Source organism: Elephas maximus, chromosome 1 (assembly GCF_024166365.1).
Source record: "Elephas maximus indicus isolate mEleMax1 chromosome 1, mEleMax1 primary haplotype, whole genome shotgun sequence".
NCBI classification, from domain to species: domain Eukaryota; kingdom Metazoa; phylum Chordata; class Mammalia; order Proboscidea; family Elephantidae; genus Elephas; species Elephas maximus.
This window is the reverse complement of record NC_064819.1, coordinates 72,919,630-72,946,113: the sequence shown is the minus strand read 5'-3', so window position 1 is coordinate 72,946,113 and position 26,484 is coordinate 72,919,630. Positions and strand designations below refer to the sequence as shown.

At 39.6% G+C, this 26,484-nt stretch overlaps 1 protein-coding gene and 1 pseudogene across 1 annotated transcript in view; one reads left to right on the top strand and one right to left on the bottom strand.

Moving 5' to 3' along the window:
* Window positions 1-1,825: 1,825 nt before the first annotated feature.
* The window catches only part of SLC17A1 (solute carrier family 17 member 1), a 37,696-nt gene continuing 13,037 nt past the window's right edge, over window positions 1,826-26,484 (top strand). Inside the window, 9 exon segments of the mRNA XM_049885236.1 lie at window positions 1,826-1,853; window positions 11,644-11,816; window positions 14,293-14,526; window positions 14,601-14,686; window positions 15,030-15,122; window positions 18,124-18,262; window positions 18,366-18,527; window positions 19,539-19,671; window positions 19,763-19,910. Coding sequence (XP_049741193.1) covers window positions 1,826-1,853; window positions 11,644-11,816; window positions 14,293-14,526; window positions 14,601-14,686; window positions 15,030-15,122; window positions 18,124-18,262; window positions 18,366-18,527; window positions 19,539-19,671; window positions 19,763-19,910 — 1,196 coding nt within the window.
* On the bottom strand, window positions 5,814-6,453 carry LOC126057221 (phosphoglycerate mutase 1-like; annotated as a pseudogene).

The window sequence follows — 26,484 nt, the reverse complement described above, 5'->3', positions numbered from 1 at the left end:
AGGAAAGAAGAGTTGAGGGAAAGAGGGAAGGAAGAAAAGAGAGGAACGAAAGAGGAAAAAACTAATAGATCATTTAGAAATCCATACCATTTCATGTCAGAATAGCGTTATATACCTAGAGCTATCCGCAACAGAAAACCCTGGGAACACTTACGGAACAGGCAGGGAGAGATACAGGCAGGGAGAGATACTATAGGTCTCAGTTTAACGTGGCCATGAAATTACTGCAGATTCCCAGGGTCTAGTCCATCTTATGATTTCTAGACTCAAGGCAGGGTTAAAGTGAAGTTAAAAATTAAGCTTTTAACTTTGACTTGGTGAGGTCAAGTGATATCATGAAGGATTTAAAGGGCTAAACTAGTAAATCCAGGAGATAGATATTTTGTAAAGTTGAGAGAAAAATCTTCAGAGGAAGAAGGAATCTCTTTTCTGTCTTGAATCAGGTTAGTCTTACTGCTTATGAAGTGAAATTAACAATTAATTAATTTCCCAGAGGAAAATAAGGGAGTCTTCTGTGGCAGGGATTTTATCAAAGGTATTTTTTTTTTCTCAGTTTATTTAGCAATTTGAGGATATTTTGGAAAAAAAAAATAGACATACCTTTCTTTAGAGGCTTTTCATAAGGGAGAGAAGAAAGAACAAATTCCAATAGATTGGTGTGAAGCAAAGGGTTGTTTGGCTGTCCAAGAAAAAAAGTGTGCGTGCGTGTTTGTGTGTGTGTGGTGTGTGGTGCTTGTGTATCTGTGAATGTTGTGGTGTGTCTGTGGTGTATGTGGTAGTGTATATTTAAGTGTGTCTGTGATATGTGTGCTGTTGTGTGTGTGATATGGTGCATATGTGTTTTGTGTGTAGAGTATATGTATGTGCCTGTGATGTGTGCTGTGTGCCATACAGGTAGTTCCTGACTTATGACATATTTGAGTTATGACAAACCGCACTTATGGCCATCTTTTTTCTTTTTCTTGCACACCTTATCGTTAGTAACACGTACTACATATGATGTTGCAGCGAGTAATTTGCTGATGTTATTATCATTCTCAGATGTTCACTCACAGATGTTGGATATTTCATTGTTCAAAACGCTGCCATATAGCAGGCTCTGAGAACTGAAAAAAAAAAAAAGAGAGAGAGAGCCAGAAAGAGAGACAGAGACATTCAACTTACCTCGGAACCAGCTTATGACAGAGTAGTCGGAATGGGACCTGGTCATAAGTCAAAGGCTAACTGTATGTGTGTGGTGGGTGTATGCATATATGTGAATGACTGGTGTGTGGTATATGTGGTGGTGTGCATGAGAATAAAACAAGGGCCAAAAAAAATAAAAGAATTTATTTATTTTACCTTTATTTATTCCGTTTTCAATGTTCTTCCTTTCTTCCTGTACAGCCAAGTTTTTGGCCTATCGAATTTTCTACCTGCCTGAAGAAATTTTAGTATTCCTTCAAGGGCAGGTCTACTGGCAATGAATTCTCTCAGTTTTTGTTTATTTGATAAAATCTTTATTTCTTTTTCACTTTTGAGGGATATTTTCACTGAATATAGATTTCTGGATTGGCAGCGTTTTTTATTTGTTTTCTGTATATTTTTAAGCAAGCAAAAGAATCTTAAAAGGAAATACAAAAGGGAGGACATAATAGGGTTGTTTGACACTTACAGGGTGAAGCAAGTTTTCCTCTGATGCATGTTTTAAATCAGAGAGCAGTACTGGGTGGTGTCTGGTCAGTTTCTTTCCTATATTATGCTGATATCAGTGTGTTTTGCACTCTTAGTGGATAGAGACCCAACCCTTCAGCAAGAAAAGAAGCAACTGCAGCCCTGTATACAAATGGATAACCAGCTTCCTCCCAAGAAAGGTAGCACTTTATTCTCTCTATTCCGTCACAGAGGTTTTATTTAAGGCTTCTTCTTAAACATGACATCATAGAGTTCATGTAAGAGGATTAGCCATGAAAAACATATCAAGGGTTTGATCAGAAAAGGAAGAAAAATAAATAACCCAGTTTTGTTATAGTTTTCTATCATAGCATCCTTAAATAAAAAGTATCCATGTAACTTGGTTGCTTATAATGTATCTCAAGCTATTCCATTCTTGTACAATTGTCAGTTTATCATTTGGCAGAGAATATCAAAAGGAAATAGGCTATTTTGGTTCCATCTCAAGCAGAAGAAGACAGATTAGTAGATGGAAATGAGTCAGGATAAATGTTCTTGTGTCCTTGCATCTTTCGACAATAATGTCAACAGTCGGATATTCTCTGAACATCTTTGTAGAGAAACTGTTTATTTTAAGCAGGACAGGGGAAGGACAACAAGGAATTATTACTATTGGTTCAAAGCTGTGTACATGTCATGGGGGACAGAATCGCTGCAGAAGAAGGAGTCAGGCAAATGATTGTTTACTTTTAGGATTTAAATAAAAGTTAGTCATTGTGTATTTCTTTTTCTATCAGTTTTGGTATGCAATTATTTTGATATTTAAAAATTTTCCATTTTACTTGTGTTTTCAAATTTACACACAAAATTACACATGTATGTATATATATGCTTTTATGCATATACATTTTTTCTATATTGATTTCTGTCCATATACTTAACATTTCCCCTCTTTTTTTGTTCTTTGAGTTTCTCCCTTTGCTCATTTTCCAAGTTTTTGAGTTCTCTTTTCTTTTCCAATAAATATGTTTGGAGACACACATTATGGTCTAACTGTACTTACGAGTTTGACATAGTGTGCCTTGCTGTTATTCAGGCCCCAAGAGCTTTAGAATTCCTTTTCTTTTTTGATGAACACGTCTTTATTTATTTATTTTTTATTGAGCTTTAGTGAAAATGTTCATCTCAAGTTAGTTTCTCATTCAAAAATTTATATGCATATTGTTTTGTGACATCGTTTGCAATTCCCGCAATGTGCCATCACTCTCCCCCTATCCACCCCGGGTTCCCTATATCCATTTGTCCCTTCCTGCCTTCTTGTCTTGCTTTTGGGCAGGAGTTGCTCATTTGGTCTCATATACTTGATTGAACTAAGAAGAACATTACTCGTGTGTTATTTTTTTTGGTTTTATAATCCTGTTTAGTCTTTGAAAACTGGACTTTGGGAGTGCTTTTAATTCTGAGTTAGCAGTGTTTAGGGGGTCACAGTCTCAGGGATTCCTCCAGTCTTTGTCAGGCCAGTAAGTCTGTCTTTTTTTGTGAATTTGAATTTTGTCCTACATTTTTCTCCCACTTTGTCTGCGACTCTGTTGTGATCCCTGTCAGAGTGGTCAGTGGCGGTAGCCCGGCACCACCTAGTTCTTCTGGGCTCAGGCTGGTGGAGGCTCTGGTTCATGTGGTCTTTTAGTCCTTTGGGCTAGTATTTTCCTTGTGTCTTTAGTTTTCTTCATTCTCCTTTGCTCTGGGACAGGATGGGATCTATAGCTGTATCTTAGATGTCCACTTGCAAGCTTTTAAGGCCCCAGACACTACTCACTGGAGTAGAATATAGAACGTTTTCTTTATGAACTGTGTTATGTCACTTGACCTAGATGTTCCCCAAACCATGGACCCCAGCCTTCAGCCCCAGCAACTCAGTACCTCAAATTGGATGTGTCTAGGAAACTTCTATGCCTTTACCTTGGTCAAGTCTTGGTGACTTCCCCTATATTGTATATTGTCTTTCCCTTCTGAGCACTTTTGCCCAGACCATCTAGCAAGCTGTGGAGCACACACACAACATCCCATCCAAAGACCAGGGAGAGCACCTCCTGCACCCACAGCCAGGTGAACTATATCACCTCACCAAACATGCCATCTACATCCTCAGCAGCCTCACAAGAACAATGAGCAGAGTCCCGGTCACAAAGACCAATACAATTCCTCTTGTGCTTTTATTTTATATCAAGACTTACATAGAAGTAATTCATGGTCTTCTTGGAGCAATGTGGAAGAGAAAAATGAGCAAAACTCAAAAGATCACTCTTAGGTTGTTACTTCATCACAACAACCTCTGCCCATATTGGAATTTCTTCCCTTTTCTCCTCTAGGTGGAAACTCTGGTGGGTAGTGGTTAAGTGCTACAGCTGCTAACCAAAAGGTCGGCAGTTCGAATCTGCCAGGTGCTCCTTGGGGCAGCTCTACTCTGTCCTATAGGGTCGCTAGGAGTCGGAATCAACTTAACGGCACTGGGTTCGGTTCGGTTTGGTTCGGTTCCCCTCTAGGTCATGGCCTTCTTCTCTCCTCCAGGGGTTCTCACAGTGTTTCTGTTAGCTTTTCAGGTGTATTTATTTCCCTTTTGATTTTAAGATGGTGTTTATGAAGCTTTTGATCAAACCATCCTGAATATGTATGTGTGTATGTGCATGTGTGGGCAGGCACGTGTGGTTTCTGCTTTAAACAAATGTCTTGGTTTAAAATACTTTTAATTTTTTTTTTGAGATTTTTTTAGATAACCCAAGTACAGTGAGTTTAGACTGAAAATGAAAGCAAGGGTTGACTGGTGATTAAAGTTCCCCAGGGGCACTGTTTTCTTCCTTCCTTCCTTCTGCTCAGGCTAAGGTTAACACATGGCAAATATTTCTAACAGTCCCTGGCAAGGCTTGGGGAGCGATCCTTCACCCATCACTGACCTAGTAAGTCACTGGTATCTCAGTATTCTTGGGAAGTGTATTTCTCTTTTGTCAGGGTCCTGTTCTACCCAAGCCCTGAGAAGCCAAAAAACCTGAGACCAAATGTTCTCAGGGAAAAAACAAGCTTTCGATACTCAGCTTATGTCTTTTTTTTTTTTTTTCTTAATTGCATATCAGTCCTTTATTATACTGATCAGGAAAAAAGATTTAGTACCCAAATAAAAAACCCAGTGCCTTCGAGTCTATTCCGACTCATTACAGTTATGCTCAAACTGAGTACTGGGCCCAGGTGGCAGGGTCAAGCAACTAGAACATGCTTCAGAAATCAGACTGAGTGAAAAGACACATTTAGTTATGATCAAATAGGCATTTCACTGCCACAAACCTGTAAGGCAGGGGAGGAATCTAAAATACACAGCAGGATGAACTCCTACCCCTTAGAAGTCAAGAAACCTATCCACAGGGTGTGTAGAATGACTTATTTTCTGATGATTATACGTGATACTATTGTTTCAGCTGCCACTAGAAACCCCAGAAAGGTTTTTGTTTTTTTCTTATTTACGTGTATTTTTTCTTTTTGTAAAAGAAAATGCAACACATAAACAAACATTCAGGGTTGATGCCAACTTCTGGAGCCAGCTTCTCTGGGATCAGATAGGAAACAGGGTTTTTTTTTTTTTTTTTTTTAAATCACCATGTCAGTTGCATTCATCTTCCACTGGAATGACTAGAGTGCCCCAGACAGTGACCTGAATACAGAAGTACAGGACCACTGGCTCCTGGCAATAGGAATAGGCTTTTTTTTTTTTTTGCTTCCCCTTATTGGTCATACCTAGCATGGTTCCTCCCTACCCCCTACTCAAGTAGACCTTTAGTAAACAAACCACTAGCAAAAACCCCAGAGTTGCTACCTCTTTTGGATGACAGGAGTCTTCCCTAGGCCCTGGACTGAGGGCCATGCCCCAGAGGTGCCATTTTCATTAGACTGTATGAAAGGAGAGAGTACGGAAGACAAAATGGCTGAAATGGGATCTACCGGTCCCCTACCTGCAGCTACAACTTAAGATGCCTACAGGTGTGGTCTGCATAACATGTGCAGGGAGCAGTGCAGAGGAATGGGATGGGCAGGTGGGTGTTCCTTGGAATAGCAGTCTGCCTACTTGCCTTCGCTTCTTGGCCTTGCCCTGGGCATCCACTGCTTCCATGGCTTTACTGATGGTAGGGCAGGTTCAACTCCACGATAGCCTGTCCAGAAAGACCCTCCAAATGTTTGATGATGTCCCGAAGGCTGTTACCATGTGCTGCAATCGGTACCTGTTTCTCCTTCTTGATCTGAGGAACTATTTCTTCATTCCAAAAGAGTAGGGCTCAAGCAATAGTGTCCTTCAGATTCTCATAGGAAGGTAACTGGTCTTCAGTGAGGTCTGCATACCTACCATTCTTAGTGATGTTGCAATAGAAGGGGTGGTCAGGTTCCATTGGCAGTGGTGGGACATCAGAGGAGCACCTCCAGATCTTTACCTAGGCCTCACTGGGCTTGGCAGCAGCTTCTGCTTTATTGAGGCCAGTCAGACCCCTATAGTGCTGCTCATTGAGGTGCCAGGTCCTCACTACTGGCTGCCGCATCTGGTCAATGGCATCCAGCACCGTCCAGAGGATCCGGATTGCACTGTTCTGCACTGAGGTGAAGCAGATGTCAAACTGGTAGCCAACATCTCACAGCACCTGGCTGCCACATTTCAACTCCTCATACCCCGCCAAGCTCAGGTCTGCGACTTATCAGCCACTGAAGCAGCAGGTTCCAGGGGTTCTCACCCTGTGGGATCAGCACAAGCTGACAGGCAGCCATGGCTGTAAGCTCTCAGCTTATGTCTTGAGGATCCTATCTTCACAAAGCACTTGTCCTGAATAGTTCATCTGAACAGTTCCTCTTTTCATGCTTTTAATGGAATGGTTTACTTTAAATATAATTTGTCTAATATGCTTATCTGTTTTCAGTAGGAGGCAGTCTAGAAAACTAGCCAACTAAATTGACAAGTACTGAAGCCTTTTTTCACTTAACAGTACATCTGAGAGAGTTTTCCACATTTATACATAAAGAGCTTCCTCAGTATTTTTTTTTGAGCTGCACATGTTTGATATAGATATGTTATAATTTATTTAAATAAGCACTTATTTATAGACATCTAATTTGTTAAAAAATTACAGTACTTCAAATAATCTTCAAGAATTTTGCATAATGATATAAAATTAATTTCAACAGGAATATATAAAAATTCAATTCAATAGAAACAGAAGTAAAAGTTTCAAACATATACAGAAAAGTTAGTAGTACTACAAAGTATCATGAATAAAGATTCAAAAATTCTAAAGAACGTAATAGTAAGACAAACCTAACAGTTATGAAAACATTAAAAAACAAACAACAAAACTGAGATCAGTGCATCCCAAGAATGAAAGAGAGGTTTAATACTGGAAAACATATAAATGTCATTCAATATCAATTAATAATAAAAAAAAACCTATGAGATCATCTCAATAGATTTAAAAAATCTTTTAAATTAATTTAACACTTATTCACAATAAGCACTCTTAGTTAACTATGAATGTGTTGTAGGCATAATTCTAAGATGTTGTTAGTTGCCATCAAGTCGGTTCCGACTTACAGCGACCCTATGCACAACAGAACAAAACACTGCTCGGTCCTGTGCCATCCTTACGATCGTTGTTATGCTTGTAACATAGCTCTTTGTTACAGCCACTGTGTCAATCCACCTCGTTGAGGGTCTTCCTCTTTTCCACTGACCCTGTACTTTGCCAAGCATGATGTCCTTCTGCAGGGACTGAGCCCTCCTGACAAGATGTCTAAAGTGTGTAAGACGCAGTCTAGTCATCCTTGCTTCTAAGGAGCATTCTGGCTTTACTTCTCCAAAGACAGACTTGCTTGTTCTTTTGGCAGTCCATGGTATATTCAATGTTCTTCACCAACACCGCAATTCAAAGGCGTCAATTCTTCTTCAGTCTTCCTTATTCATTGTCCAGCTTTCATATGCATATGATGCAATTGAAAATACCATGGCTTGGGTCAGGCACAACCTAGTCTTCAAGGTGACATCCCTTCTTTTCAACACTTTAAAGAGGTCCTTTGCAGCAGATTTACCCAATGCAATGCATCTTTTGATTTCTTGACTGCTGCTTCCCTGGCTGTTGATTGTGGATACAGGTAAAATGAAATTCTTGACAACTGCAATCTTTTCTCCATTTATCATGATGTTGCTCATTGGTCCAGTTGTGAGGATTTTTGTTTTCTTTATGTTGAGGTGCAATCCATACTGAAGGCTGTGGTCTTTGATCTTCATTAGTAAGTTCTTCCAGTCCTTTTCAGGAAAGAGCTGCCCAGAAGGCAGAGCCAAAAGACACACAGGTTTATTCTCAGGTCTCAAGAAAAACTCAACATTTCGTCTGGTTGGGCTTCAAAACTCTTATGGATCAATGACTACCTTCTATCCTCCATTTCACCCTTTCTGAATTGAATGTCTGTAGTTGTTATCCTATGCATTTCCCCTGATTGTGTTGGGAGTGTTGAGGCACATACTTTGTCTCTTTAGTTTCCTAAGTCCATAGCTGGAGAAAAATTATGCCCTAGGATGGATTTCTCCCAGGAGGAGCCTAGGTTGCCCCTAGTATAGATGATTTAGATGATGAAATTTTGGCCTTTGAGCTAATGAGAGTACGATGATGTTTGGACTTGTGCCGGTACTGCAAGGAGATGAGACTTTTAGGGAGATTGAGATAGGGTACATGTACTTTGCATGTAGAGTGAGCAAGAATCTTTGAGGACCAGAGGGTGGACTGTGGTAGGCAGAATTCTAAGAGTTCCCCCGTGATACCTAGCCCCTTGTGTGCATACATCTTCTCCCTGTTATTCAGTTGTTTTAGTTATCTAGTGCTGCTATAACAGAAATACCACAAGTGAATGGTCTTAACAACAGGAATTTATTTTCTCACAGATTAGGAGGCTAGAAGTCCAAATTAAGAGCACCGGCTCTAGGAGAAGCCTTTCTCTCTCTGTTGGCTCTGGAGGAAGGTCCTTGTTTCTTCAGCTTCTGCTTCCTGGTTCCTTGGAGATCTCCGTGTGTCTTGGCATCTGTCTTAGCTGATCTCTCCTCTGCTTGCTTTTTAAGTCTCTTTTATATCTCAAAAGAGACTGACTCAAGATACAACAGCCACTAACCTTGCCTCGTTAACGTAACAAAGAAAACTCATGCCCAAATGAGATTATAACCACAGGCATGGAGGTAAGGATTTACAACACATTTTTTTTAGGACACAATTCAATCCACAATATCAATCAAACCCTAATCTAGGTGGTGCTTGAAGGGATTTTGCAGCTATAATAATGGTCTCAAATCAGTTGACTTGAAAATTTGGAAATTATCCAGCTGGTTTAATCTAATCACATGAGCCCTTCAAACCTAGGTCTAGAGGTCACAGACAAAGTAGTTAAAGAAATTCGAAGCATAAGAGGGACTTTACACAAGGGAGATGGTCCATTGTTGGCTTTGGAGGTAAAGGGAAGTCACATGACAAATAATGTGAACAGCCTCTAGGAGATGAGAGCAGCTCTAGGTAGATAGTCAGCAGAAAAATGGAGACTTCGGTCTTACATTTGCAGAAAACAGAATTCTCCCAACTACCTATATGAGCTTATAAACGGATTCTTCCCTAGATTCTCCAGAAGAGAAGTCATTCTGGCCAATCCCTTGATTTCAACTTTTCAGAACCTGAGCTCACTACTCTGTAGCTCAGAAGCACAGGCATAGTGGGCTGGGTTCTCTGCTCAGGTTCTGAAAAGTTAAAATTTAGGGATTGGCCAGAATGACTTCTCTTCTGGAGAATCTAGGGCAGGATCCGTTTATAAGCTCATATAGGTAGTTGGGTGTTGTTTTAAGTTGCTAAATTTGCGATAATTGGTTATATAGCAATAGAAAACAAATATACTTTATAAAGTATACCTACAACAAAACATTAAACATCCAAAATGTAGAAACATCAGAATCACTCTGTGTAAAGCCAGGAATGCTTGCTGCAATAAGCAGTGCATGGACGGTTCTGATCCAATGAGAAAATGTAACGAAAAATATAAGGATTGGAAAGGAAGAAATAAAATCATCATCATTCGTATCCTGCCTATACAGGAAACTGGAAACCCTGGTGGTGCAGTGGTTAAACCAAAAGGCCAGCAGTTTGAATCCACCAGGTGCTCCTGGGAAACTCTATGGGGCAATTCTACACTGTCCTATAGGGTCACTATGAGTCAGAATACACTCAATGGCAGTGGATTTTTTATATAGGAAACCTCCCCAAATTAACAGATGTGTTTTTAGAAATAATAGTAAGTTTTGGCAAGATTTTTGGGTATAGCATCAATATTTAAAAGTCATATTCATTTCTCTATACCAGCCAAAACAATAATGAAAAAGATGTCAAATTGTCCCTCATTGGGTTGTAACAATATAGCTTTTCTTTTCTTTGTTGTCTCCTTAACAACAAATGTGCCGTGAAACCTTTGGATTCATGGCAATCTGATATGTGATCATAGATTCTCAATAAATTTTTAATTTTTATTGAGGTATAATTCCATAAAATAAAATACATCACTGTCAGATACACTTTTTGATGAGTTTTGACTAACCCATACATCTGTAAGCAAGACCCAAAGAGGATTCCAACCAAAAGCCTGTTGTCAATTCCAACTCATGATGACTCCACATATTATAGACCAGAACTGCTCCATAGGGTTTTCTTGGCTGTAATCTTCAAGGAAGCAGATCATGGTGCTGCTGGGTGGGGTCAAATTGACAACCTTTAGTTAGTAGTTGAACGCAAACTGTGTGCACCACCCCGGGACATTCGTAGGACATTATATCACTTAAAAAGTCCCATCATTCCCTTTCCAGTCTATTCCCTCTTCTCCCAGAGAAAACAGCGGTTCTAGTATCTAGCCACATAGATTCATTTTGCCTGTTTTTGAACTTCATAGATTCACGTAGTATTTACTCTTTCATGTCTCGCTTCTTGAGCTGAGCATATTTTTGTTGAAATTCATCCAGGTCGCCTAGTGTATTGGGGCGGCTTCATTTTTATTCTGAGTAATATCTATTTTGTTAATGTACCACAGTCTGTTCATGCTTTCCATACATTCGGCTATTTTGAATAAAGCTGCTATAAACATTTCTGTACAAGTCTTTTTGTAGACAGATGTTTTTGTTTGTTTGTTTTTATTGTGGTAAATATCCATGTAACAGAACATTTTCCATTTCAATGATTTTCACATGCACAGTTCAGTGACATTACAGTCATTGTGCTGTTCAACCATTACTATTATGTAGCCTCCAAATTTTCCATCACCTTAAAGGAAGCTCAGTGTCCCCTTTTCGTGTATTGAAAAGACTTTGCTTTCCCCCATTGAGTTGCATTGGTGCCTTTATTTATAAGCATTTGACAATGTATGTGCATCTGTTTCGAAACTCCCCCTTTTTTTTTTTCCATTAATGAGTTTGTTTGGTCTTACGCCAACATTATACTGATTGCTCGAGCATTATACTCACTCAATAAGTTGGTTATATTTTTAAAAACGCCTTTTTTTTCAGTGTACACACAAGTTTCTTAGCCAGAGTACTCTGGTAAGTTTGAAGAGTGCAGCAGTTTCCTTGAGAGAACATGTCTTTGTAAGGAGACTTGCACCCAAGGGTAACTCAGGGTATTTGTAAACAGTCTTTTGAAAATTGACATGACTCAGAGTATGTGGAGGGGTCGCTTAATCTTCTGGGGGCATTCTAGTTAGGATTATATTTTAGGGACTAAAATTTCGTCTCGCATCTTCCTATTGTGTCTTATTGTCTCAAAAGTCATAGGTACAATAAAATTTTAAACCTTTATCTAAGGATTCAGATTTCTGAGTGATGCTTCCTTATGTTAAACTATATTTTGACCTCAGTTTGTGTTATCAATTGAGACTTTCTCTTCCACTTCCCAGTTCCAGGTTTTTGTTCCTTTCGCTATGGATTATCTTTTCTCATACTCTCCTGTAATGTTGTAATAATGGCACAACGCACATGTCTGAACCTCACAATGGTGGCCATGGTGAACACCACATACCCACACGGGTCATACAACACCTCCGCAAACAAGCTCCCAGACAACGTAAAGGTATATCGAAAATATTACTCAGAATCATAAGTTTAAAATCCTATTGTGCTAATTTGTACAGAGATTGAATGTTATCATACTTGAGAGAAGACAATAATAAATAGAAAAAGAAGCTCAAGTCTTGATCTACCTGGAAAATAGTAATATAGATAAACATGTTCCATAATTAAAATATGCCTCAGTGTTTGTAAAGGGCTTTGTGTGTGTTGTGTGTGAACCCTTCTATATGAAGAAGAGTAAAATGGACCACGTTTATTCTAGGAGTTAGAGTTTCTTTAGAATAGAGAAGTTTGGACAAAAGAAAAAAGGGAAAATCTTTTAAGCCAGACGTGAAGGTGAAGGTACATCCTGGTTTTTATTTAAGTTTTGAACATGCAATATTTTTAAATGTTTTATTAATTTTTACATCTGGAAGTTAATGAGTTGTTATCCATCAGAAGATGTAGATGCTGGAAAAAATGGAAAGGAGGATGGAGGAATGTTTTTTCACTGTACTTTTCCATGTGTTCATTTGTGAATCTACAGCCAAATACAAACACAGCTTATTTTCACCCCTTTTGTATATTAAAGACATCACACTATATGCAATGTAGTGCATCTTGTTTTTTTTTATGTAACAATGATTTAAATGACATCCTTTTACTCCCAATTATTATTGAGAGCTCATTTTACCTCCTACTTTCCCTCTTTAGTCTCCTTTCTTTTTGTTAGTTGAATTATTTCTACACAGAGTATATAATAATTACATAAAATTCTGTGACTTTTCTTACCATCATAATTTTAGTCTTATGTCTATAAACCAAAACCCAGCTGCTGTGGAGTCAATTCCAACTAACAGCAACTGCACACATGCAGAGTGGCATTGGGTTTCATAGGGTTTTCAAGGCTGTGGCCTTTCAGAAGCACATCGCCAGGCCTTTCTTCTGAGGTATTGCTGGATGGGTTTGAATCTCCAGCATTTTGGTTAGTAGTTGAGTGCTTAACCTGCATCACCCAGGGACTCCCTTAGTTCTGTAATTACATATTCACTTCTCCCCACCATCAATTCTTTGGATAATATTGCCCCAATCATGCCTTGGTTGGCTAAAGCTTGTCCTCTGGTAAATTCCTCAGGAAAAAAACTGATGGTTACTATATCGATTAAGTTTTCACATGTTCAGTTTTTCTGATTTTGTTACTTGAAGAACAACTCACTGGATACAAAATCAAAGCACCAAATAACAAGAAAAACAAGGAAGAATAGACACCACAGAGAACACAGTGAGGAATCCTAAATATAGAAAAGACTAGGACGGGAGATGAGAGAGAAGGTGATACACATGAATGAGGGATACTCTGTAATCAGGCTTCATTCATAGCCAAACAATGTGTATTATTATTCTATTTAAAATTTACCAATCTGATCATTGGACTCCCTGGTGGTGTAACTGTTAAAAAAACTCAGCTGCTAACCAAAGGGTTGGCCATTTGAGTGCACCTAGTGGCACCTTGGAAGAGAGGCTTGGTGATCTACTTCCAAAATATCAGCCACTGAAAATCCTATGGAGCACAGTTCTACTCTGACACATATAGGGTGGTCATGGGTTGGAATCCACTTAATGACAACTGCTTTTTAATCCGATAATTAGAAATTCTACCCAAACCCATTGCCTTTGAGTGGATTCTGACTCATAAAGACCTTGTAGGACACAGTAGAACTGCTCTATAGGGTTTCCAAGGATGCAAATCTTTATGGAAGTAGAATGCCCCATCTTTCTCCAGTGAAGCAGCTTGTGGGTTCGAACCACTGACCTTCCAGTTAGCAGCTGAGCACTTAACCACTGCTCTATCAGGGCTCCTCATAGAAATTCTACCATAACTTTAAAATAGATATTCTTTTATTATTAATGGGATTGTACATGTTTCCGTGACCTATGTTTATTGGTCACTTCAGTTTTTTCTCTCATAAATTAGCTATTGATATCCTTCAACCATTTTTATCTATTGGGATATCATCTATTTCTTATTCATTTACATGACTCATGCAAATTTATACATATATAAATATTTATTCATAAGGTTGGTATAGAATAATTTATATATGGTGTGCTTTGTCTAATGACTACTAGTAAATATATTGAATAGGGAAATGCCAACTTAGGTTTCTAGTACTACATGTACTTTACACGACTTTGGCAACATTCAAGCAACAAATATTAAATGTCTACACTGTGACAGATATTGGAGGCACGGATGGTGCCCTTGACCACAAGGACTTTGTATTAGTTGAGGATATCAGTTATAAAATGTAAACACATGCACAAAATCGGTGTTGTAAAGGAATAAAAAAACCCTATAATAAAGAACGTTGGGCAGAGGGGAGCTATTTTATCTTTACATGGGATGAACGAGAAGACCAGTTTCCCCACATCCCTGGAATATAACAGTAAATCTCCCATATGCAGACTAGTTAGATGTGTCTCCTCTTTTCTTTCAGAATCCCGTGTATAATTGGAGCCCAGAAATCCAGGGGATCATCCTCAGTTCCATCTACTATGGTTTAGTCTTAACACAAATTCTTAGTGGATACGTGTCTGGAATATACTCTATAAAGAAGATGGTTGGCTGTGGGCTATTCTTCAGTTCTCTGTTCAGCGTGTTCATACCGCTGGCAGCTAAACTTGGAAAAACTTCAGTCATCTTGTGCCGAGTAGTCCAGGGCATAACTCAGGTATTGAGATAATGCAAAAACTGAACAGGCTTTAAATTCATGGAAAATATCAGAGATCATGTTTCTAATTTCAGGGGATGGCAGGAACAGCACAGCATGAAATATGGGTCAAATGGGCCCCTCCCGGGGAAAGAGGCAGACTTACCTCTATAAGTCTATCAGGTAGGGACTTGGGGTCCAAAATGGCTGAATCATATTTTCATCTCATTAGATCATGTTCTTTCCTACAGCTGTAAGAAACATTTGTGTTTTGAACTGTCAAGAGCTTTGGGAATCATCCATTCCAGCATCCTAGCTTTAAAGATGACAAAACTATCTTCAATGGAGTAGGTTTCTTATCTCAAATAAGAGAGAAAAGTAAATATTGTATTCTTTTCTTCTCCCCAGCATTATGCTCTACCAATTTATTTCACAGGAAATTGCTCACTGCTACCATGAGGTTACCTTGTCTCTTCTTTCAGATGCCTGGATTAATCAAAGGTGTCCTTTGTGTCTTTTCATTAGGGTTTTTTTCTGGGACCCTTCATTGTCCTGCTGCTGACTGGATTCATCTGTCAGTCCCTGGGCTGGCCCATTGTCTTCTATATTTTTGGTGAGTCACTGTCTTAGCCTGGGTTCTCTAGAGAAGCAAAACCAGTAAATCTTATAAATACATATATAGTGAGATTTACATCAAGGAAATGGCACATGCAGTTGTAAAAGTTGGAAAGTCCGAAGTCCATGGGTCAGACTGGAGGCTTCTCTAGGCTCACAGGCTGCAGAGACTGAGGAATCCCAAGATCAGCAGGGAAGATGGCAGGTAAACTGCTAACCCAAGTCCCTAGAACTGGAGGCCAGATGAACAGGAGCCAGCTGCAGGGTCAAGAGCTAGCAAAAGCCCTCCAGCCTTGCCAGAAAGTCCACCTGTACTGGTTGCAGGCCACACGCCTAAGGAAACTCCCTTTCAACTGATTGGCTACTCATAGCAGAACCATCATAAAGGTGATCACACTATATCAAATCTCATCATGGAGGTGATCGCATCATTATATGACTGCCAAACTACATCATAACTGCCAAGCCACTGAGGATCATGTCCCAGCCAAGGTGACACATGACCTTAGCAATCAGTCACTTTCTATAAAAGCTCAGTTATTATTCAGAATTTAAGAAGCAAAAGTAAAAAAATAAAAACCTAGTATAAGAATTTATATAAAGTTAGCAATATAAAAAAGCCTGAATCCTATTGAAAGAGAGAAGTCAACATTTATTACATTCTTGGGGCAGTTCTCTGTGTCCTATTGGGTCGCTATGAGTTGGAATTGACTTGATGGCAATGGGTTTGATTTTTGTTTGTTTGTTTGTTTTTACAAGCCAGGCCTTGTGCTCAGAACTATATATGCATGACTGTGCATACCTGTTACCTGTTGCCATCTAGTGGATTCCAACTCATAGTGACCCTATAGAGTAGGTTGAGTAGAGTAGAACTGAATAGAATAGAGTAGAACTGCCCCATAGGGTTTCCAAGAAGCGGTTGGTGGATTCAAACTGCTGATCTTTTGGTTAACAGTGGAGCTCTTGACCACTAGCACAAATGATATTGTCTAGGGAGGGAATATAACCCTAGGGTAGAAGGAGCCTGGGGCAGAACTTTGGAAGAAAGGCAAGTGTTATGGCAAATAGAAGAGAATAAGTCTTAGAAAAAGGCTGAGGAGAAATGGCCAGAGGAATGAAGTCCAATGCAAGGAGGCAGGGCCAAAGAGACTAAGATGAAAAGGAATGACCTGAGCTTTGGGGCCAATGCATGGAGTCAGAATCAAAGGCACCAAGGGGAAGAATGGTATTGTTCGTTATGGTTAAGATGAGGACAAAAGAAATTTGATTACTGGACATGGAGGCTAGGCCTGTTTTAACATTTGAGAGGCCTGGAGCAAGACTAAATGGAAGCACACGTAAATACTCGATTCCAACAGGTTTAATAATGCGTCCCTGGGCAAGTAACTTGACCTTTCTGAGCCTCGGTTTCCTTACTTTGAAAAAGAGATAACACCAGCACCATATGAATTTCTTGAGGGTTGAATAAGCTAACACATACAAATGTATGCCTTACTCATGTATTTATTAGATATTCACTTCTCTCTACTTACATTTTGCCTTAGGATTGGGTTCTGAGGTTACAGAATGAGGTCAAAATATCCTTTGAATGTAGTTTAAAGTTAAACACATCTTAATACTGTTGCTATAAAAACTGCAGGTGTCCATATGATCTGGCCTCATTACTTTTTATCCTCATCCATTTCCATCCTCCCTTTTGCTCTCTCCACCCAGTCATACTGGCCTCCTGACTTAAGAAAACAAAACACAAAAAAAAATCCATTGCCATCTGATTGCTTCCAACTCATAGCGACCCTATAGCAACCCAGAGGATGGAATAGAACTGCCTCACAGGGTTTCCAAGGAGCGGCTGGTGGATTTGAACTGCCAACCTTTTGGTCAGCAGCGGAGCTCTTAACTACTACTCCACCAGGGCTCTTTCCTGACTTAAAGCCTTGGCAATTACTACTCCCTCTGCCTGGAGTGTTCTTGCCCCAGATGTCTGCATTCATATCCCAGACTTCCCTGAGCATGGCACTCCTCCCTCCCTCCCCCTGTATGGCCTTCCTCCACGCTCCTTGTCATCATCCATCATTCAGTAGATTTTACTTGTTGATTTTTCATTGTCTCTTTCTCTTCCACTAGAAAGCAGACCCCATGAAGGCAGGAATGTTTGTCTATTTTATTTGCTGTTATGTCCCCAGTACCTAGAACAGTGCATAGTGTATTTGTTGTTAGTAGCTTTGACTCATGATAATCCCTTGCACAGCCTGAAATATTGCCTGGTCCTGTGTTATCTTCATGATCGTTGGTATGTTTGAGTCCATTGTTATGGCCATTGTATAGTGCATTCCAACCTTTGGGCTGGTATTTCAGCATATCAATAGCAACATGCAGGCCACTACATTATGACAAACTGACAGATGGTGGCATGGTGGCACGGTACATAACGGGTGTTTAATCGATACTTGTCAAATGAATGAATGCATTTCTAGAAGACTGACTGGTGAGTACTATATATTCCCTGTCCTAACAGAGGATTTCCTATGATCAGGTCACTGGTACAGGAAACTCAAAAACAAGAACCCAGTTGGCAAACTCTTACAGGACTTGTACAATGCCTGAAGCCTGGGCTATATCTCAGGAACATGGCTGAGGCCTAGCTCACCAAACTGGGTGACTGTCAAGCCCTGTGTGGGTTAAGCAGTGCCATACTCCTATGGCTGGTGTGGTGGAACACATTAGGAGTCTATAAAAATTAGGACTGGAGGGCAGGAAGGCCAAGATATCATTCACGGAGGGATGCAGAGGCTAGGAGATCAGATTTCCTGAGGCCAGGCAGCTTTCCACCGTTCCTGTAAAATTCATTCTGGGGTATGGATGGCAGGTGTAAATACTGGGGGAGCTATAAAAAAATGTGACCCTTACTGCAAAGTTTCAAGAAAGAAAAAGAAGATCCAGGTTTTCAGACTAATACATTGAAAAATGCCAGTCTGGGAAAGAGTCCCACCACAGACTGAAAAGATTCCAATTTTAACTAATCCTGCTTTGTGGCTGTGCCTTATGTCTTCTCTGGCTCCTTCTGGTTTATGATAACCCAAAGGACCACCCATGTATAAGCATCAGTGAGAAGGAATTCATCATGGCTTCCCTTGCCCAGCAGGTAAAACACAGATGCACGTCCTTAGCACCTTTCAGATGATGCTCCAAACGAGTTATGTTTCAGCTTGTTTCAATGTATTAATGACTAATGGGTTCTTTTCCAGTACATCTCAAGTCGACAATCTCTACCCATCAAGTCTATGCTTAAGTCTCTTCCAGTCTGGGCCATTTCTCTTGGTAGTTTTGCTTTTTTCTGGTCAAATAGCATTTTGAATATATACATCCCAACGTATATCAACTCTGTGCTTCATGTTAATATAAAAGAAGTAAGTACACGCTCTGTTCTCCCTTTAACTTTATGAAGAACTCTGTGTTCATTTCTCTGTCTCTCAGGACCCAAGTGTCAGTTCTCGCCTGTTCCTGAACTGTTTAGCTGATGTTCTTTACGCTCAGTTCTTATGTGAGCATTGCCCAGGACAAAAGGTGCAGGTATAGACACTGGTACTTCTGCAACAATACACATACACTCATGTTCCCACAGATTCTCTACATCCCATTCACTATATGATTGTCCTAGTGCTACCTTTCCCTGTGGGGACTAGTGTTCTTCCCTGAAAGCCACTTGTTTGTGCCCTGCCACATCCCTCAGCTCTTACAGATCCTTCCCCTTGGGTAAGGACACGAATCTTGGGTTGTGAGCCCCTGCTCAGGTCTTTCTCTGAAAGACCTGGCACCTCTTAATCACAACCCCATTGCTTGTTGGACTTGGAGAATGATTGATGCCTGGAAGCTCCTGTTGCTTGGTGCTACGGTTGTCAGAAAAGACTCCTTTAGAAATAAAGTCTGAATTTGCCACTTTGGCATATTCTGTAATGAACATCTAATATCTGCCTAGGGACCAGACTAAGGGTGAGGCCATTTAAGCTCTCTTGCTAGGTTTCATCTTTCATGAAACCATGGAGTTATTTCAAGTGTTAGAAGCAAGTGGCCCAGAACGAGCACACACACATTTATAACTGTTACCATTATTATCTCTTTTGTATTCTCCAAGGCCAGTCCTTCTCACTCCCAATGTAGTCTTCCTCCCTACTGTCTACTGCTCTCAGGTCCATTATACTTAAATAGAAAATTAGACAGACTGTGACAACTCTTACCTCTTACTTATTTCTCTTTTTCTTTTGGGAACAAGGCTCCAGCTGTACTTCTGGGACCATATGTTGATGGACTCCCATAAGACAGTACAAAGTTTAGATACTGAATTTCAGTGCAAGGATTGCTGTGTGTATCAATACCACATTTCCACCATACTCAATCTCAGAACAATGTTTCCTCCTCAGAATGGGCTGCTGTCTGCCCTCCCCTCTTTGTTTGCCTGGATCTGTGCTATCCTAGCAGGACAGATGGCAGACTTCATTTCATCCAGAAATATTCTCAGCACAGTTAACAACCGGAAGCTCTTTACCACACTAGGTAAGGACCAGCCAAGACATTCAAGCATTTGGGAGAATCTTCACTCCATTGTGAGAAAGCTCCTGACTGTGTTGTTTGTCTCACTCTCTAGGACTTCTCCTCCCTGCCCTCTTCAGTATGCGTCTGCTTTACCTAAGTTCCAGCTTCAACAGCACTGTCATTTTCCTGTTAATTGCTAGTGCAACAGGAAGCTTTATTATACCTGGAATAACAATAAATGCCTGGGATATCGCTCCCAGGTAGGGTTTTAAAAAGTCCCTTTCTTTCTTGAATCTAAGCTCTCAATGGTGTTTTAAGAGTTCAGTTATTTTGGAGTTCATGCCCAGCAGGACAAAATTTTTGGAAAAACATCTATATAGGTCAGACATGTAAGTAATAATTATGTACCCAAGTATAGGTAGATGTAGACATAGACATATAGAACATAGATAAATGGATACACCTCTATATGTATAGAATATAAACCAAAAACAAAAACAAAAAAAACCCATTGCTGTCGAATTGATTCCAACTCATAGAGACCCTATAGGACAGAGTAGAACTGCCCCATACTGTTTCCAGGGAGTGCCTGGTGGATTCAAACCTTTTGATCAGCACCCTGAGCTCTTAACCACTTTGCCACCAGGGTTTCCATATGGGATATATATATATATATATATATATATACACATATGATGATGTGATCACCTCCATGATGAGATTTGATATAATGATATTGCCTCAATGACGAGATCTGCTGTGAGTAGCCAATCAGTTGAAAGGGAGTTTCCTTGGTGGTGTGGGCTGCACTAAATAGAAGTGGACTTTCTGGCAAGGCTCACAGGCTTTTGCTCACCCTGGATCCTGCAGCTGGCTCCTGTTCACCTGACCTCCATTTCTTGGGACTTGAGCTAGCAGCTTACCTGCCATCCTGCCTGCTAATCTTGGGATTCTTCAACCTTTGCAACCTGTGAGCAGAAGCCCTGCTGTCTGATCTGCTGATCTTGGGTTCACCAGCCCCTGCAGCTGCATGAATCAGGAGAAGCCTCTATCTGGACCCACAAACTTGGGACGTTTCGGCCTCTACAAGTGTGTGAGTCATTTCCTTGATATAAATCTCTCTCTATATATTTATAAGCTTTACTGGTTTTGCTTCTTTTAGAGAACCCAGACTAAGACAGCCAATTAATACAAATATTATTCAAATTTACACACCAGTCACTAAAGAAAAAGGTGAAGAGATTGCAAGATTTTAACCAACTTCTGCAGTCTGAAATTGATTGTCTTGCAATCAAGATGCATTGATAATTACTGATCATTGGAATGTGAAAGTTGGAAACAAAGAAGGAGAATATGTAGTAGGAAAATATGGCCTTGGCAGTAGAAATGACACTGGGGATCCCATGACAGGATTTTGCAAGACCAACAACTTGTTCATCGCAAATACCTTTTTCAACAACACAAATGGCTACTATACACGTGGACAGCACTGGACAGAATATACAGGAATCAAGTCAACTACATCCATGGAAAGAGGCAATGGAGAAGCTCAATATCATCAGTCAGAACAAGGTCAGACATGAGTTGCATAATAAACCATCAATTGCTTATATGCAAATTCAAGGTGAAGTTGAAGAAAATTAAAACAAGTCCACAAGAGTGAAAATATGACCTCGAGTATATCCCACCTGAATTTAGAGACTATCTCAAGAGTAGATTTGATTCACTGAACATTAATGACTGAAGACCAGATGAGTTGTGGGATAACATTAAGGACATCATATATGAAGAAACCCAAAGGTCATCAAAAAGACAGGAAAGAAAGAAAAGACCAAAATGGATGTCAGAAGATTCTGAAACTTGATCTTGAATGTAGAGTAGCTAAAGCAATGGTAGAAATGATGAAGAACTGAACAATTTCAAAAGGCAGCTTGAGAAGACAAAGTAAAGTATCATAACGACATATGCAAAGAACTGGAGTTAGAAAACCAAAAGGGAAGAACACACTTGGAATTTCTCAAGCTGAGAGAACTGAAGAAAAAGTCAAGCCTCAAGTTGCAATACTGAAAGGTTCTATAGGCAAAATATTGAACGATGCAGGAAGCATCAAAAGAAATGGAAGGAATACACAGAGTCACTGTAACGAAAAAGAATTTGGCAACATTCAAACATTTTAGGAGATAGCATATGATCAAGAAACAATGGTATTGAAGGAAAAGTCCAAGCTACATGGAAGGCATTGGCAAAAACAAGGTTCCAGGAATAGACAGAATACCAATTGAGACATTTCCACAAACAGATGCAGCAGTGAAGGTGCTCACTCATCTATGCCAAGAAATTTGGAAGACAGCAACCTGGCCAACCAGTTGGAAGAGATCCATATTCGTGCCCATTCCAAAGAAAGGTGATCCAACAGAATTTGGAAATTATTGAACAATATCATTAATATCACACACAAGTAAAATTAGGCTGAAGATAATTAAAAAATGTTTGCAGCAGTACATTGACAGGGAACTGCCAGAAATTCAAGCTGAATTCGAAAGAAGATGTGGAAGAAGGGATAGCATTGCTGATGTCAGATGAATCCTGGCTGAAAGCAGAGAATACCAGAAAGATGTTTACCTATGTTTTATTGACCATGCAAAGGCATTCAACTGTATGGATCATAACAATTTACGGACATCATTGCAAAAATGGGAATTCCAGAATGCTTAATTACGCACATGAGGAGCCTGTTCATAGACCAAGAGGCAGTTGTTTGAACAGAATGAGGCAATACTGCATGGTTTAAAACCAAGAAAAGTGTGTGCCAGAGTTGTATCCTTTCACCATACTTATTCAAGCTCTATGCTGAGTAAATAATCTGATGGCTGGATGATATAAAGAAGAATAAGGCGTCAGGATTGTGGGAAGACTCATTAACAATCTACAATATGCAGATGATACCCTTGTTTGCTGAAACACTGGGCAGTGTTTTGTACTGTTGTACAATAAGTATATATATGTATGTATACGTATATATGTATATATTTTTTTATACATACATATATACGTATATATATATATATAAGTATATGTATACGTACACATATACATATACAGATGTATGTATAGCCCAATGATTAAGAATACAAAGTCTACAGTCAGATGACTGGGTTTCAATGTTAGTACGTCCTTTTACCTCAAGAAAATTATTTACCTCCTTTATGCCTGTTTCTTCATCTGTAAAATGGGAGTAATAAGAGAATATGTATCTCATAGGTTTATTATGAGGATTAAATAAATTAGGATATGCTAAGTGCATAGAATAGTGACTGGCACACAGCAAATTCTATATAAATGCTAGTTACACCATTCCTATTTTTATTGTGTGCATGCTTATCCTCATGATAACCCACCAATATTGGTAATACTACTTTAAATACTACTTTACAACTAAGGAAATTGAGGTTCACATACTAAGCTGTCCACCCAAGATCTCACCACTGGTTTGGGATCTTACCAGAGGTTTGAATCAAAATATGTTTGACTTAAAAACACTGCTATGCCTTAGAAAATAATAAGTTTGCTGACAGAAGTAGCTCTGCCATTTGCACAACTCCAGGGGGGCTGTTTACATTGCAATTTATGGGTAATTTTGTGCTCCCTGGAGAACATAGATTCGATATAAATGGGTTCTCAGAAGTTGTGTAGGGCAGTACCCTGGGGGACAGAGGCAAAAAAACCAAGACTTGTCATGGCATTCGGGATTCTTGACAATGGGGATTCTCTTTACATCACTGATCGTGGAATGAAAGCACCTCTTTCTGTAAAAATAGTTAAATCCCTTTCCACAGCCATAGCATGCTAAAGACTTCTGAGCCTGGAAAGGAATGTAATCTTTAAAGATGTCATCAATATGGAATAAAAAACAGGTAAATAGAAAAGCACATATTGACCTGTCATAGTAATCGCTACAAATAAGGAAAGTAAGGGAAAGAGAGTATCTTTAAAAGAGCCTCATAGAAAAGGTGCATTACTTTCGAAGGAACAATAATAAGACTGACAGCTGCCTTCTCAACAGAAAGAACGAAACTGAGAAGCCAATCAACTGATATCTCTAAAATGCAAAAAAGAAAATAATTATTAGCTTAAGATTTTATATCCAGTAAAAATATCCTTCAAGAATCGAAGTAAAATGAAAACACTTCCAATCAAACTTATAAAATTTATCAACAACAGACCTCCAATGTAAAAACTGCTAAATGAGAATTTTTCAGGCAGAAATAAAATAATCACAGATGAAACATAGATGTGTAGGAATAAATGAAGAGAAATGGAGAATAAAAATATTACAGTAAAACTAATAATTACTGAGTTTATAAAACAAGCACAATAATATCTTACAGGATATAAATTAAAATGCACTACAATAATTGCACAAGAGAGGGTATAAATGAATTTAAGTGTTTTAAGATGCTTCTATTAATGGGAATTTGTAAAAGCATTATTTTTTATATTACACTTCAAGTCCTCTTCGATCTCAGCAAGCAAGGCTATGTCTATGTCATTGCATATTGCACGTTGTTAATGAGTCTTCCTCCAAACCTGATGCCACATTCTTCTTCATATAGTCCTGCTTTCCAGACTATTTGCTCAGCATACAGATTGAATAAGTATGGTGAAAGGCTACAACCCTGATGCATACCTTTTCTGATTTTTGAACAGGCTCCTCAGGAGCACAATTAAGTGTTCTGGAATTCCCATTCCTTGTAGTGTTAACCATAATTTGTTATGATCCACATAGTCAAATGCCTTTGCATAGTCAATTAAACACAGGTAAACAACTTTCTGGTATTCTTTGCTTTCAACCAAGAGCCATCTGACATCAGCAATGATATCCCTCATTCCATGTCATCTTCTGAATCTGGCTTGAATTTCTGGAAGTTACCTGTGGATGTACGGGTGCAACCATTTTTGAATTATCTTCTGCAAAATTTTGCTTGTGTGTGACATTAACGATATCGTTTGATAATTTCTGCTCTGTAGCATTGGGCAAATCTGCTGCAAAAGACCTCTTTAAACTGTTAAGAAGCAAAAGTGTCACGTTGAGGACTAAGTAGCACCTAACCTAAGCCATGGTGTTTTCAGTTGCCTCATATGTGCATAAAAGCTGGACAATGAATAAGAAAGACTGAAAAAGAATTGATGCCTTTGAATTATGGAGTTGGTGAAGAATATTGAATATACTATGGACTGCCATGAGAATGAACAAATCCATCCCTAGAATGAACGGAATCCTCCTTAGAAGCGAAGACAGAGAGACCGTCTCACATACTTTCGACATATTATCAGGATGGACCAGTCTTGGAGAAGGACATCTTGCTTGGTAAAGCAGAGGGTCAGTGAAAGAGAGCAAGACCCTCAACGAGATGGATTGACATAGTGGCTACAACAGGGGACTCAAGCATAGCAACGATTGTGAGGATGGTGCAGGACAGGGCAGTATTTCCTTCTATTGTACCTAGGGCCACTATGAGTTGGCACCTGATGATAGTGGAAAGACGTAATATTCTAAATTTCCATGCATCTAACAGCACACTTTTATAATTATAAAGCAAACTTTTAGAAACTTACTCAATTTCCAGATAGGATGGAGCAGTGTATGGCTGGCTGGCACTTTAACTGAGAAAAACTTGGAATGCCCGAATAAACACCAAAAGTATTCATTGAAAGGCATCAGGGAGCACTTGAGGCAACCACAATCAGAAACACCTGAGGATAGCACCTAAGAGAGGTGAGCTGAAAACTCCCACCACTTTATCCCTGGGGTCATTTGCCAATTTTAATAATCCAGATTTGGCTGCTGCTGTGGATATGGAAGTCAGCAAAGCATATGCTAGTTGTGCAGAGATGGAGTAAAACAATATTGGAAATTTAAGGGCCCCATGGGAGAAAAGACCTGGAGATCTGCTCCAATAAAGATTAAACCCATTGCCATCGAATCGATACTAACTCATAGCAACCCTACAGGACAGAGCAGAACTGCCCCATAGAGTTTCCAAGGAGTGTCTGGTGGATTCTTACTGCTGACCTTTTGGTTAGCAGCCATAGCTCTTAACCACTATGCCACCAGAGTTTCTCCCATAAAGATTACAGCCTAGAAAACCCGATGGGGCAGTTCTACTCTGTCCTACAGGGTCACTGTGTGTTGGAATTAATTGGAGAGTACACAATAACAACAACAATAAACACCAAGTCATCCCTGGGTGGTGCAAACGGTTAAAGCACTCGGCTGCTAACTGAAAGGTTGGTGGTTTGAGTCCACCCTAGGGTGCCTTGGAAGAAAGTCTTGGCAATCTACTTCTGAAAAATCAGCCACTGAAAATCTTAGGGAGCATGGTTCTACTCTGATACACACAGGGTTGCTGTAAGTAGGAGTCAACTCAATGGCAACTGGTTTGGCTTTGACAAAGTCAGTTACTCCCCTGGAGATATTTGTTGAATTCTGATAGGCAATGGGACAAGAGGCAAAAAAATCTAAGCTAAAACCTTATGAGAAACTTGCCAGAATTTCTGTTTCTGGTCATCTATGCTGAGGAGATAAGATCCACCAGAGCCTGAAGGGACCCGGGTGAATATACTGAGCTTTCCATTGAAAGCCATGGAGGGCTTTACAAAAAAACAGGGGTGAACCAGAAGGAAGCCCTGTCTTATCAAAATTCAGAGCCAGATTACCCAATAAGCAAGGTACTCACAGGCTGATTTGTGAGTACTTAACTAATCTGTAGTGAACGCTTTCTCTACAGATTAGTAAGTAAGCACAAATCAGTCTGTGTGTACCTTGCTTACTGG